Source organism: Anastrepha ludens, chromosome 4, assembly GCF_028408465.1.
Source record: "Anastrepha ludens isolate Willacy chromosome 4, idAnaLude1.1, whole genome shotgun sequence".
Lineage (NCBI taxonomy): Eukaryota > Metazoa > Arthropoda > Insecta > Diptera > Tephritidae > Anastrepha > Anastrepha ludens.
In genome coordinates this window covers 51,033,728-51,048,835 of record NC_071500.1, presented here as the reverse complement: position 1 = coordinate 51,048,835, position 15,108 = coordinate 51,033,728, and the positions used below count along the sequence as shown (strand labels likewise).

The window sequence follows — 15,108 nt, the reverse complement described above, 5'->3', positions numbered from 1 at the left end:
CTTATGCTAAGACCCACCCAAGCACACTATCTCTTCGTTAGCTTCAGTGCTCTTTGCACTATATCGAACAGGGTATACTCAAATATATCTTTCCGAAGAAAAATCTGAATTTCAGAAGCGCTGAGAGTTCCCTTGACTTTTGGTTTAGTCTCAGGAAAACTGCAATCAAAGGCGAGACAGTAAGCATGCTGTTGAATCTTTTGACACTTCTAAATCTATCCCAGTCAGTGTTTCTGGTGGTCCTTCTATTGTTTTTTTGTGTCTGCTCCTAGTTTGTTTAATTTAAAAGCCAAACATTTTAAAATAACTATTACTAATCCATTCACTGACCGCCGTAGCCGAGTGGGTTGGTGCGTGACTTCCATTCGGAATTCAGAGAGAACCTACGTTCGAATCTTGGTGGAAGATCAAAATAAAGAAAACGTTTTTTCTAATAGCGGTCGCCTCTCGGCAGGCAATGGAAAACCTCCGAGCGTATTTCTGCCATGAAAAAGCTCCTCATAAAGAATATCTGCCGTTCGAAGTTGACTTGAAACTGCAGGTCCCTCCATTTGTGGAACAATATCGGGACGCACACCACAAATAGGAGGAGGAGCTCGGCTAAACACCCAAAATGGGTGTATGCGCAAATTATATATAATATTTATATATATATAATCCATTCACTGCATATTTACAAACAAGTAATTTATGTTCCTTTTGTTTATTTGTATTGTGTTATTCCACCTAATGACGTCGGTCAAAGTCGCGAAAAATAAAGTAGCGATTTTTGTAAGGCGTCACCTTTAAGGTAGTGTTCCAATGCAGACAAGCTTGCAAGATACGAGAAACAATTCAAGAATGATATTGTATACATATATATTTATGTTTTCCAGTGTCATTTATTAAAATTTCTTCAAACATTTTTAAAACCCACATATAAATTAGCAATCTCTTTAATTTTCCTAAAATTCACAAATGAAGCTATAATAAATTAAAGACAGCGGTGCTCAATTCCTAATTCGAAAACAAGGCGAATTGAGTATCAATGGTGATGCCATTAAAAAACAGTCAGCTCAGCTCGCAATACAAAACAAACCAAAGTAGGGAAAATTACGTGTTTGTAAAAATTCAGAGATTGGCTTGGTAGTTTTGTGATTTGTGAGATTTAAACTAATCAAACTAATGAAAACGAAGTGCCGTGTGTTAAATTGTGAAGGCAAAAATTAATATAAAGCCTCCAAATTCAGTTTGTTTTTCGTTTTTATGCGGAAAACGCCGTGGCAATATAATTTCTGTGTGTATATGATTTCTTGTGTTTGGCTGTTTCCTCTGCTTTCTTCTGCATAAATAAGAAATTCCCCTTCTTTTAACTTGTTTATTCCAGCGCTCTTACGACACAACGAATTCGCAAGGCGTAATCGTGTATTCTATCATTCTTCCTTCCTTTTGCTTGAATATTTGTAAGTGATAATGTCGTGGATTCGAAAGAAGCAATCTTGTATCCAGCATTCTTGGTGAAACCGCTCACAGAATAGAATATATATTTTTGATTTTTTCGCGTTACATGGAGATATTTACAATTCATTTGTTTCATTTGCTAAAAAATGGAGTGAGGCAAGACTCTTGTAACACAAATGATGAAAGGCCCGCGTAAAAAAGCTTTACACTATATTTCCCATCTATATAATAATACACTAAACATCTAGTATTATAATTAAGTTTGTGTAGCACCCTATGCAGCTAAACATGCAACTCTGTTGTTTTATTCATGACTTTCTTCCTGGTTTGCTTTTTGGCATTTTGACAGGCGAAATTGAAAATGACATAATTCTACGAAGAGCGAATAATCTTCCAACGATTCTACGTTTGGGTGAAGAAACAGCGAATTTAAAACTAAAAATAAAACTCGAACGAACTGAAAATTTGTGCAAAAGTTATGGCAAATTGTGAAGAAATAAAAAAATATCATATGCTTCGAATTAGAAAGTAAAATTTGGTAATTAATAGCAAAACAGTTTAGTGTCGCTGCTGCATCTGCGTCATTCGTTGGAAAGCCCGAGCAGAGAAGCAGCGAGAAACGAATTGAGCGATAAAACAAAAAAAAGAGTGAATAAAGTGCGTGTGAATGTAAGTGCTTGTTGGGTGTTGTTTTTGCTTGTGAGCTGTTTGAACTACGGTAAAAGAATTAGCGGATCTTGAAAAGGAAAGAAAGGAGATATCAAACAAATACAAAATCGAGAAAAGCTGAGCAGGGAATTACTGCGCAAGGCAGAAGCCGAGAAGAGCAGTGAAAGAGAGACGAAAAAGACATTGGAATTTGTTAATTGTGAGTATATACAGTAAAAGCAACAGCAGACGTTTTAGATATCGAATACGGCAAATAACGATACAGAGTACATAAAAGTTATCAAAAAAGGAAAAAAAACTTAATACAATAATTAAAATGTAGTCTTGAAAGTGATCTTCATTTTCCCGGTTGGAGCAATAAATGTATTTCTTGAAATAGGTGTGTAGTAAAAGTGAAAAATTTGCAGGCATTCCTCAAGAAAAGGTATAATCTGACGAATCGACCAAAGTGTCAACCAAGAAGAGAGCAAACGCCCTGCAGGTTCCGGACGTATGAAAGCTACTCTACGGTGGCCCTACTGGAAAATCAATTTTTCCTTATACACACATGCATATTGTTTGAGGGGAAGGGTGAAAGTAACACAATTTAACGACAGAATAAATAGCAACCACCCAACCAGAGAATTTTTCACCAAAGTGTTCGGCACTCTTTGCTGATGCTTTTGCAGCCTTTACCGCTGTCACATTATTATTATTAGCTGGATAAACATATTTTAGCTTTTTAGGTACCGATGAGTTTGAATACAATCAAAAATACAATTACATATCTTACGTCCAACACCTAAGGCTAAATTTATTAAATTGATTGTTGAAAGTGCGCAATAGAGGTAAATCGTTATGCTTATGAGAGTTTAATGTGTCATAGATATAAATATGTTTGTATAAGCTCTCGACTAGCAACCGGTGGGGGCTATGAGACAACATCGCAATGGTGAAACTTGGCACACGCATTTATATACGCACATATACATATATCTCTATTAGCACGAAAGCATTCGCTTGTGGGTCTCACTGGCGGCTATAACAACAATGTTGTTCAGTGCTCGTTCAATTGAAATCAATTTGGAGTCACTCTGACATTTCTTTGGCTAATTGTCAACGCAGCGCGTGCGGTGATATTTTCCCTGCACTTTCAACAATCACCAACTCTCAAGCAGTGCTACAGTTGGAGATACATGCCGGCTACGATTGCCAATTTTCATTTTTTTTCACAGAATTTAAGTGGAAACTATTTAACAAAACGGTGAATATAAATAGAAAATCGCGTATGCATGCGAAGTTGTGACGATCATCGCAGTTGACGTCGATAACGCTGGCAACGTTGACGTTTTGCACCTCTTATATTCCTATACCCTCAACGGATTCAGTGGCGAATGTTGACTTATATTCCAAATTGCCACAGAACGAGGAAGAATTCGAGTCAAGTTCAATCGATTCTACGCCGGTCTGGTGCATTTGCCTGGGTAAAGTCAAATCGAACTCTCCTTGTAGGTTATATTCAAGGCGAATTGAGGATGCTATCATTCTTGGGTTATGTTAACGAAAATAGTTTATAATCAAGTTGAAAGCAATTAAAAAGGAGCGCAATCGCTCGGTTATTGCACAAATTCAATGTAAGTTTCCAATAATATGATTGGACTTTTATATTTGTAATTTTTTATTCTTATTATTTTTTGATTATGTTTCATTATTGTTCCGTTTATATCAACAGCATTTGTAGGGTATAAAGTTATGTTTACACTTTGTTTTTAGTTCGTTTATTTGTGCTGCCGTTGCTTTGGCAATTGGTTGGTTTTGTCTACCTCTTATTCTCACTAACCTAGCAGGCAATAATAATTTTTCATACAAGTAAAAGAAAAATAATAAGATGAAGAAGAGTGAAAACAGAACGTAGCATTTGTGCAAAACAAATCGATTATTGTCGCTGGGAGTAGCGCCATACAAATTTTATTTTACTGAAATAAGTAAATTAACATGTAAACACTAAGGGGCTCAGCGGAGAAAGACCGGCTTTAGAAAATACTAAACAGAACGAGTATGCAAGTACATATGTATATGTACCACTCTTAGATATCCCCTAGTTTATAAAAAAACGTCAGAGCACACACCTTGTAACCACCTCTGAAACAACGACGGAGAATAAAGAAATTAAAGACAATTGCTGCTCCACAGGCGGTGGTTCTCTTTTTGCTTGCTATATTCTGTTATTTTGCTATAAAGCCGCAAGAAAGATGATTCACTAACCAAAATCATCCGCTCCCACACTCTCGTCATATGGTCGTCAATTTGGTGGGTCGATGTTAGCTTTAGTAACATTTATTTGTATTATGTAGTAGTCAAAGTTAAAGCGTGTTAATGTTAGAAAACATTTTTACTTCAAGCATTTTACGCGACACACATTCAATGTTGCATCAACCTGAAGTTGTGATTTCCAACGCCATTGGCATTGTTATATATGTATGTAAGGAAAGGTGATTTTTGTCACTCACTCTTACCAGTTTTCTTTTATTTTTGTAACAACTGAAAGTTGTAATAATTAATGTAAGATGTGGTATTGGTGTCATTTTAGAGGCTTTGATGTTTAATTAATTCTTCAATGCTGAAGAAGATCTTCAAATCATCCATTGTCGTTTCGACTCCTTGAGCATTGATATTGGACAACCTTATGAAAGATACATATAAGGTAAACATTGTGTCGTGGAAATAAAATTGCAAAAAATTAAAAAAATAACACGATATGAGGTCATAATTCTGAGTTGTTGTGAGTTTCTTCGTGTGTTTTATTGAGAATAGGCTTACATAGGAGTATGATTTTATGTACGTATGTACATATGTTAAGTGCTCTGCTTCTCATAAGTGATTTTGTTTAAAGTATTTGCGCTGTTGACAGCTGAAATTTCGAAATCGGCTTTAACCGGCTATGACCCAACTTAGAACTATTTATTAAAGGAATTTGTTAAACAAATCATGTGAATTTTTAACTGATGATTTTTGCCTTTTTTTGAGCTAATTTCTGCTTTTTACAGCGGCAAACTTTTTCAAATGTATTTTGTAGGTCTTTGTTGAATTAAATTTTATTCCATTTTCGCATTTGCCAGTGGAAATCAGATATTTATGTGGTATACTGTAAAACTATCTAAATATCCAAGTTATTTGAGTTTCAGTTTGTTACCGTTAGAGATGCATCGTCCATGATCTTATATATTTAGAATGTAGTTACGCCAATATGCCGATAACTGCGTTCAGGGGTCGGGAGCTTAAGTAGGTAGTAAGGGCCTCCAATATGAATACCGTTTATTTTTTTCCTAGTCGCCGTAGTTGAAGTGCGCGTCAGCCTGGGAGACGGCTCAGGCTCAAGTAGGTGTCTGCAAGGGTGAAAACTTTAGTTAGTATTAAGCTTTTCCTTTCTTGATTGGCGCTATAACCGTCTAAGCGATTTTAGACAAATCATATTCATCTCAATTAACTAAACGGGCGGCTTACCATTTTTCAACAAAAATCAACAAATATAAGAAATTTTTACCTTTTAATTGTCAAATAAGTATAGGTCGGATGGTTGGGTTGGTTGGTTGGGTCAGATATTGATTTCACTTTTTTAGTACACTTCAGAGCGTATTAAGTAAAGCCTTCAATAAAAAATTAAAATGAATATTTTCAAAAACACGCCGTGAACAAAGAAATAAGATTAAACTTCACATATTTCCAAATGCTTCCAATTTTCCAGTCACTACAATCTTTATTGTTTATTTTGTTCTACTCTCTTTAAAAAAATTCCAACTCATCATGCTAATATTATTTCTAACTTATCTTTTCAGCATAAATAAAGGTAGAGATAGGCGGCGCGTTGCCGTTGCTGCACACTATTTATTTCTCTCACAAGAACCCAACACAGCAAAAACTGAAATATGGCGTATCGCAAACCTAACGATTTAGATGGCTTTATACAAATGATGCCAAAAGCGGATATGCGAGTTAAAGCTCTGCTCGCCGAAGACTTGGTCACATTCCTAAGTGATGAGGCGAACTCGATTGTCTGCATGGATATGGGCATGCTTGTGGATGGACTGATGCCTTGGTTAACTGGCAGTCATTTTAAAATAGCACAAAAATCATTAGAAGCATTTTCAGAACTGATCAAAAGGCTTGGACCTGATTTTAATGCGTACAGCGCAACCGTGCTGCCACATGTGATAGATCGTCTGGGCGACAGTAAGGATACAGTACGTGAGAAAGCCCAGTTGCTATTACAGATTGTGATGGAATACAAAGTGATCTCACCACAAGCCACCATTGATAAATTAGCGGTCGCTTGCTTCAAACATAAGAATGCTAAAGTACGTGAAGAGTTTTTGCAGACCATTGTGAATACATTGAACGAATACGGCACATCGCAATTGAGTGTGCGCACCTACATACAGCCTATAAGTGCTTTGCTAGGCGATCCCACAGCAACGGTGCGGGATGCGGCTATGCAGACATTAGTAGAAATCTATAAGCATGTAGGCGATCGCTTGCGTGTGGATCTCCGCAAAATGGATGATGTGCCCGCTTCGAAATTAGCTGTGCTAGAACAAAAATTTGATCAGATCAAAGCGGAGGGTCTGTTGTTGAAGTCGGCTCTTCTAACTAATCCATCCGTCAATAATGGTCACGATGAGTCAGATAATGTGAGTGTTCGTGATCGCCCGACGAAAATTGTTAAACGTACTATATCTGCGTCAACACGAAATAAGCCAAGTAGCGCGGATACAATCGCAAGTGGTGATGCCGGCGCCGTCACAATGGAAATATTTGAATCTTCCTTCGAAATTGTGCCACAATTAACTATATTTCATCCAAAAGATATGGACGACATTTACAGGAATATTATCGTTGTTATTAGTGATAAGAATGCCGATTGGGAGAAACGCATCGATTCGCTAAAGAAAGTGCGTTCACTCTTAATGCTGAATATACATTCACAACCCCAATTCGTTGCGCAGTTAAAAGATCTTTCAATTCCATTTGTTGACATACTGAAGGAGGAATTGCGTTCACAAGTAATACGCGAGGCATGCATTACAATCGCATATATGTCAAAGACATTGCGCAACAAACTCGAGCCGTTCTGTTTGGCTATTTTAGAGGCACTTATCAATTTGATTCAAAATTCGGCTAAAGTAATCGGCTCATCATCGACAATCGCTCTAAAGTACATTATCAAGTACACCCATTCGTCGAAAATAATTAAACTCGTCACCGAGACACTGCTCCAAGCAAAATCGAAAGATATACGCGCCGCTTTATGTGAGATGCTTTGCTTGATGTTCGATGAGTGGCAGACGAAAACTATGGAGCGGTGTTCTCAGCAACTTCGTGATGTGCTCAAACGATCAATAAGTGATGCAGATAACGAGGCACGTCGTCATTCGCGTCGTGCTTATTGGAAATTTCGGCGGCATTTCCCCGATCTTGCTGACCAGATCTATACAACGCTAGACATTGCGTCACAACGTGCGCTGGAACGAGAGCGAGATGGTGGTACTGTGCTCATCGAGGCTGAGCGTCGCTCTGCAGCTGCGACCACACGATTCCAGCGTTCACCAGGTTCACTACAAAAGCCAGCGGCTGGAATGCGTAGTGTGTCTGCAGTAGACACTGCTGCTGCCCAACGTGCCAAAGCACGCGCACAGTACTCGTTTTATCCTCGTAAGAAGTTAAGCACTGTTAGCAACACTGCTGGAACAGTCAGCAGTACAGGTCCTGCAGCAACGGGATCTTTACCGCGTCCACGGTATATGGGAGGTGTCACTCCGGCAGCCGCAGCTACAACTGCGCAGTCAAATGTAGGTATTTCGCCGCGTACTCGTGGGCGCGCTGGAGTATCGCAGTCGCAGCCCGGATCTCGATCCACCTCACCCAGTTCAAAACTGCGAGAACAATACGGATATAGACCTATAACAGGTACTATACCTAAAAAGGCCTCCGGTATACCGCGCTCATTGACAAGCTCGCGGGAAACCAGTCCCACACGCGTTGCCATGAAACGGAGCATATATTCGGCAAATAGCTCAATGGGTTCAGCACGACGGACACCTGAGCGCAGTAATTCGCGTCCACTAACTGCGACACGAATTTTACAACAGAGTCGTGAGGCGGAAAACGCACTGGCCGACGCGCTTTCACCGGAAGGAGAACGGACTATAGATTATGGCGAGTATTCGCGTGGATACACGGCTGGTTTGAGAATGGGTCGAAAGTTGTTGTCGCGCGACGAGTCCGACGACTCCGAGGCATCATCGGTGTGTTCGGAGCGGTCGTTTGATTCGTCAATGACGCGCGGCAACAATTCGAACTATTCATTGTCAGGTTCACGTAACCGGCTTGACTGGAGCTGCACACGTGCACCATTCGAAGACATCGACACTATCATACAGTACTGTGCTTCGACGCATTGGTCCGATCGTAAGGACGGCGTTATCAGCCTAACTCAGTACCTGGACGATGGCAATCAGTTGACAGCGCAACAACTACAAGCTGTTTTAGACATGTTCCGTAAACTATTCATGGATCCACACACTAAAGTGTATGCACTCTTTCTTGATGCAGTCACCGAGCTGATACAAACGCATGCCAATGAGCTTCATGATTGGCTGTTCATATTATTGACGCGGTTATTCAACAAACTTGGCACGGAGATGCTCAACTCAATGCACATTAAGATCGGCAAGACGCTACATATTGTACACCAATATTTCCCTACCGATCAGCAGCTCAAGGACGTCTTCCGCATACTCGCTGACACGGCGCAAACTCCTTGCACGAAAACCAAGATAGCCATATTGAAATTCCTCACCGACTTGGTGACCAGTTACTGCAAGTCCACCGATTTTCCCTCCGACGATGGACCATTGGCGGTTGATAAAGCTGTACTGAAAATTGTGCAACAAGCTGGTGATCCTAAGAGCAAGGATCTGCGTGATCAAGCGCGTAAATGTCTTATCGCGCTCTATAATCGCAGCACACCGCAGATGACTAAGTTGTTGTCTAGCCTACCCAAGGGTTATCAGGATACTGCAAAGGCCATTATACAGTCACATTTGCGACGCAATAGCACTTCCGGCACAAATTCACCATCCTCACCACATTCAAGTGCCAGCCCCAAGTTACAGAGCCCATCGCTTGGTCCATTTTCGTCACTGCAGCCACAATTTAATACTAGTCCCCGCTCGCGGCAGTCGTCAGTCGACCACGAACTCTATTCGGAAGCTGATGTACAGCATAATATCCATAAAACCTCGGAAGAGATACGAAATTGCTTCGGTGTAGGTGTCGGCATTGAGCCGGTCTCTAATAATACTCGTCAGTATCATTCGCTCTCGAATGCCAACGGCTACAATGGCTACGTGCACGACCAGCAAGACTCGTGCGCTTCTTCCAATTCAAAGACCCAGTCAGCCACCACAACCGAATCGAACACACCCGAAAGCACTACAATGCGCTTAGACGCAAATTTGTTAGAACAGCACCAACGCATGACTACAAACGTTGGACTCTCTTCTGCAACAACTAACTCCAATACAGCTGTGGTAAGTGGAACGACACATCACGGTTCACGTTGCAATTACACGGTCGCATCGAATGGTGAACTTGTGCTCGAAAGCGGCTTAACCGAAAGTGAAATCATACGCGTGGCATGTGCACTAAAAGTAGATATGCCAGTGGAGCAACTTCAGCAAGGGCTCGCCAATTTGGAGATCTGCATTAAAGGTGGAAACTGCGAGTTACCGAACAAACATTTCCGCGCCATCATGAAGATGCTGCTAGGACTGTTGGATTCGCAAACAGCTGATGTGATGATTGCCGTGATAAGTGTGCTCGGCAAGATAGTGCGCAGCACGAAAATGAAGGAAACTTGGATTAACTTCCTCGAACTAATATTGCTGCGTATAATAAACTGCTATCAGCACAGTAAGGAGACAGCGCGTGAAATCGATTTGATCATACCACGAATCGTATCATCGTTGCCACTGAACGCCACCATCAATATTGTAAATCCTGTCATTGCGACTAGTTGTTATCCGATGAACTTATGTGCCGTCAAATTGCTCACTGAGCTGGCAGACCGTCACGGTTCCGAGCTAACCGAATTTCATTTAGATAGCATATTTCCGAATTTGGCGCGCCTCACCGATGACAGCGAATCAATGGTGCGGAAAGCTGCTGTTTTTTGTATTGTCAAACTCTACATAGTGATGGGCGAGGAAAAGGTGAAGCCGAAGTTGTCGGTGTTAAATCCAAGCAAAGTGCGCTTGCTCAACGTGTATATAGACAAGCAGCGCGGCAACAGTGGCGGTGGCAGTTCAACGAAAAATTCATCAGCATCATCGTCATGATTGCGTCGTGCACAGACGACGCGTGAAGAAGTGGAAACAGACGGACGGCAATTGCAACAACAATAACAATACCAGCACTAAAAAGAAGACGGTAGAACACTACGGCAGTGAGCCCGTTGTTATGGTTTGGCCAAGGGCCGTCGACTGTGGGTGGTGTGTCTGTGTACGTACGTATAGTATTTGTTGAAATTTTATTAATGTAGGTAAACGCATTAAATGCAATACTATAACACAAACAAATGCAACTTGCAGTGCTGTCAAAGTGGAGTTAATGGAATGGGTAGCGAAGTTAATTTTTTCTCAGAGCCTTTTCTTAAAAAACGAAAAAAAAATATAAATATATAATTGAAAATGTTGTATACGTATTTAGCGCAATCGTTAGTTTATGTGACTGGATAATTTCAAGTGACTGTAACTGATAATTACAGTACTACTTATTTGTCTGTATGTGTATATAGTTTAGGTGTTAAAAAATCGTCAGTCACAAAAAAGTGAGCAGTAATGTTCGTATTTTGTTCAAAATTGTTAAGCAGCAACTAAAATTATTTGGTGAAACATTAAGAGGCAGTCTTTTTCCAAAATTCCATTGCATTTATTCGCGAGTTATATTCGACTCCACTTTGGCTAAAGCGTAACGGCATATGTTATAAAAGACGCCTTGGCGAGTTCGCATTTGAAATTTAAATATGTATTTGCATACTTTTGCTTACAAAACCAAAAAAAAAAATGTAAATTTACACACAAAAACCTATTAATTAATTGATAACTAATTGTAATTTGTTAGTTATAATTTCATTTAATTAATACGAATGGTAAAACAACAAAACAACTAAGCTGGAAATTATTTATCTCGCACATTCTTCTCCCCTGAACTTATACACTTTTTACATTACTACGCCCATCAGATTTCCTATCAACAAAGCAACAACTAATTTACAAATTCTTCCTAGCGATTATTCATTCGAACTTGATCTACTAATCTCAAAATGTATCTGTTTGTAAATCCCGTCTTCACATGCCTATATGTATGTATTCGTTTATAATTTCCCCTACATCACTATTTTTAACTGTGTTTTAAATGTTTAGTTTTATGATTTCGTAATTTCTTGCATATTTTGCGCGTTTTTTAACCAACAGTCTTTAATTACTTGTCTTACATGTAGTTATAAGTTTAATGATTTTCTAAAAACTTTATTTCGAAATTTTACACAAACGAATACATTGATGTTAAATGCATACAAGTAATAAAAATATATTTAGTTTTTAGTTGCTCTAATCCTACATCTAAGTTATATGCATACTTTATTAACTTATACAATATTTTAGTAAAAGTGGAAACTTTCGTGTATTTTTTGCAAGAAAAAATTATTAAAAAGTAAATAAAAGTAACTTAACCGAAAATATTCAGCTATAACTTTTTCCTCTCCCGTTGACAAAATTTTAGCTTAGCAAAATGTTTTCCAAAATGCGAAAATGCGTTGTGTTAACGTTCGAAAAACGAAAAAGTTAGGGTTACAACTAAGTAATAGAACAAGAGAATCTACTATCATTTACTTCAGCCGGCTTGGTAGCGTTTTTTATATTCCCATTCATGCAATGCATATTTAATCTTGATACTCTTGAAATATTGAAATATAGTAAGTGCAGCATCAGATCTTTGCTTGAATGCAGTGCTTCATAAAAAATACTAATAACACAAGTGTAAACAAAAAAATATATATATACATATAGTATATATAAACAAATAGAGCAAAATTAAGCAGTAATAGATAATATACACAATATAAGTAATGCAAATAAATTAAAACTAGAAATATATAAATACGTATTTAAATTTCGTTATACACTTGATATTAATATATATGTATGTACATGAGAAAGTAATTCGACAGATCCAAGAATTAAAGCTAAATAGTATGCAACACGTTAATAATAACAAAATACAATATATATGTATGTAAAAACAACAAAAGCTCTAGTAGAAATGGCAAACATATAACCGAATTAACTATACGCTAACGCGCCATGTGTACGAAGGAAGCGCATTTTAATGTAATTGGAAATTATTTATAACAATTGATAAATTCAGACACACAAATTTGAAGTGAGAAATCATTAATAAACAAAAAAAAAAACATTAATATGCGAGGTAAACAAATATTTAGACTAGCTTAGTTTTTCAAAATAATTGAAAATTTAATAAACAAGCAATATTTAAAAAAAACTAATTTACTACTTTGTTCTTGGGGTATTGTGTGAACGAACGGTGGGCTTGAACATGAAATAAAATAATTAACTAAATAATTGTCGCGTACACTTCTGTTAGGTCCTGTTGGTCGAGCTCCTCCTGCTATTTTTCGTGTGCGTCTTGATGTTGTTCCACAAATGGAGGGACCTTCAGTTTCAAGCCGATTCCGAACGGCGGATATTTTGTATGAGGAGCTTTTCCATGGCAGAAACACACTCCGAGGCTTGCCAATGGCTGCCGAGGGACGACCGCTATTAGAAAAACCTTTTCTATTGGATATGGAAATAAGTTTCCGTCCTTTCTTAGCCAAAGTTACGAATTATTTAAACAATTAAATAGTACATGATATTATGTGAAAAGTGTGCCATTGGAAGCTACAACTTTACTCCATCTTTCAGGTAGCATACGGATTACTCAGACGAAAAAAAACGAGTTCATGATACATTCATTGAGCCAGTTTGCGATGATCTCTTAAGAAGTGAGCCGCTCTCCAATAAGGGTTGACTGCATTGATCGGAACAGATGGTAATCCTAAGGGGCATGTCTGAGGAATACGGCGGATAGGGCAGGATTTCCCAATTCAGTCCCTCTAAATATTTCTGGACCGGGCGTTGTCATGCAGCAAAATCAGTTTGTCATGCCTACCGTCCGATTCCGCCTGCTTTTCGTTGAAAGTTCGATTCAATCGCATTAGCTGCAGTCGGTAACGATGTTAATGTTGTGCAGTAGAATCACCGGTTGTCTTCGTCTGGCTCATGTAAAGGCAGGCCCTGGAAACATGCTGTTTCGATAGGTTGGGTTCAGATGAAGAGGGGTGTTAGATGAGTGGGTTTGTTGGCCATGTGAAAAGGTGGTTAGTGTCGTACGGGGAGCCTTCACATGCCGGAAATATGTTTAGTATGTCGGGTCAACTCTGGATAGGTACAGTATCCAGAAGATAATTGTGCCAAGGTTACGCGGGACACTCGGGGGAAGTTGGAGCTCTTCGTCTACAATGGGTGGTTGTTGGACTCCGATGACGGCACTGGGGGGTCGAGAGCTTAAGAAGGTGGTAAGAATCTCGCGTTGAATGTCATTAATTGTCAGTCTGTACACTGTCCAATCCAGTAGTTGTCGGTTTGTTTTGTCCTGGATCACGATCGCGTAATAGAGGAGGCGCCTTCTAACATGCTCAGGCTCACCCTAACAGGAACTGCTTGGTGAGCAGTTAATTGTGCACCTTTAAAGGGAGCATATGGGCCTCGTCGTGTAGATGTTGAAGTGGGGACATCAAGAGACACTATGTCGCAGTCCTAATGGCAGTGTTTTGACAAGTCTGTAGCTTCGTCCACTGCGAATCATTGGTTCCAGGCGACCAGACAGGCGCAGCATAGTTTAAGACCGGCCGGCCTATTGCCTTAAATGTCGATAGCAACATTTATTTGTCTTTGCCCCAAGTGCTGTCGGCAAGCGATTGGAGAACCTTGTTGCGATTTTAGACTTTAATGGCAATAGCGGTTGATGCGCTGAGATAGAGAGCAAACTGTCGAAGGTAACTCTCAAGATTTTGGTGTTATTAACAGTCGGAATTGGTGTGTCGCCGACTTTTTCCTTAAGTCACAGTTTGATCTCCTTTGTCCAGGTGGTGAAGACAGTAGCCGTAGACTTCGTTTTGGAAAGTTGTAAGTTCCTCGCAGTGAAGAAGAGAGAAAGGTAGGCGAGGTAGTTGTTTACCTTCGCGCACAAGCCATTAATGTCATTGCCCGACGCCATTATCGTACAGCCGTCGGCGTAGGAGACCACGGAGACTCACTCTGGTGGGTGGGGGAGTTTCGAGTTATAGAAGTTGAAAAGTTATTTTCCTCTGTTTCGAGATTTGGTCTCGAAATAGCACCGACGAATGCCGACCACTCAGGTAGTTCGCACTCCACCTCTTCAGCCCTGGTGGTAGTGTCGACTGTAAAATATCGTCTAGTAACGTGGCGTGGCTTACAGTGTCTAAAGCCTTTTTAGGTCCAACGCTACTAGAACAGTCCTCTCGCAGGGACGGTTTTGGTTGAGCCCGCGGGTTATCTGAGTGTTTATCACTGCGAATGCTGTACTATTACTCTTCGGAAGCAATGCTGGGGTGGGGCTGGTGTCAGTTGTTTCGTGTAGAGTGGGAGCAGAAGGGCTTCAAGAGTCTTTACTACTGGGGAAAGGAGAGTTATCGGAGGATAAGAATCCCCTTGGTTGGCGGGTTTCTCAGGTTTCAGTAGGAGTGGCCACGGATATATTGAAAACCCGTGTGAGGTACTCTACTCCCAACGGACCCTAGAACAGCTGCTTCTGCTGGGAAATTGGGACGTATGTCTTGGATCTTTCGAGCAGGTATGAAGCGAGCCGCAGCAGCTGTGA

At 39.8% G+C, this 15,108-nt stretch overlaps 1 protein-coding gene across 3 annotated transcripts; it reads left to right on the top strand.

The window, feature by feature from the left end:
* The first annotated feature begins 1,788 nt into the window (after positions 1-1,788).
* LOC128862265 (CLIP-associating protein) lies at positions 1,789-12,644 on the top strand. 3 transcript variants are annotated; one of them, XM_054100800.1, is made up of 2 exons: positions 1,789-2,308; positions 5,925-12,644. In XM_054100800.1, exon 2 carries the CDS (start codon positions 6,015-6,017, stop codon positions 10,482-10,484), a length of 4,470 nt encoding a protein of 1,489 aa, XP_053956775.1. In that variant the 5' UTR covers positions 1,789-2,308; positions 5,925-6,014; the 3' UTR covers positions 10,485-12,644. The 3 variants fall into 3 exon arrangements, with proteins under 3 accessions (XP_053956775.1, XP_053956776.1, XP_053956777.1); XM_054100801.1 differs by lacking the exon at positions 1,789-2,308 and adding an exon at positions 2,323-2,488; XM_054100802.1 differs by lacking the exon at positions 1,789-2,308 and adding an exon at positions 3,408-3,722.
* The last annotated feature ends 2,464 nt before the right edge of the window (positions 12,645-15,108 follow it).

What these genes read in the sequence shown, in the direction of transcription:
- LOC128862265 (XM_054100800.1), top strand. Translation starts at nt 6,015, where the DNA reads ATGGCGTATCGCAAACCTAACGATTTAGATGGCTTTATACAAATGATG.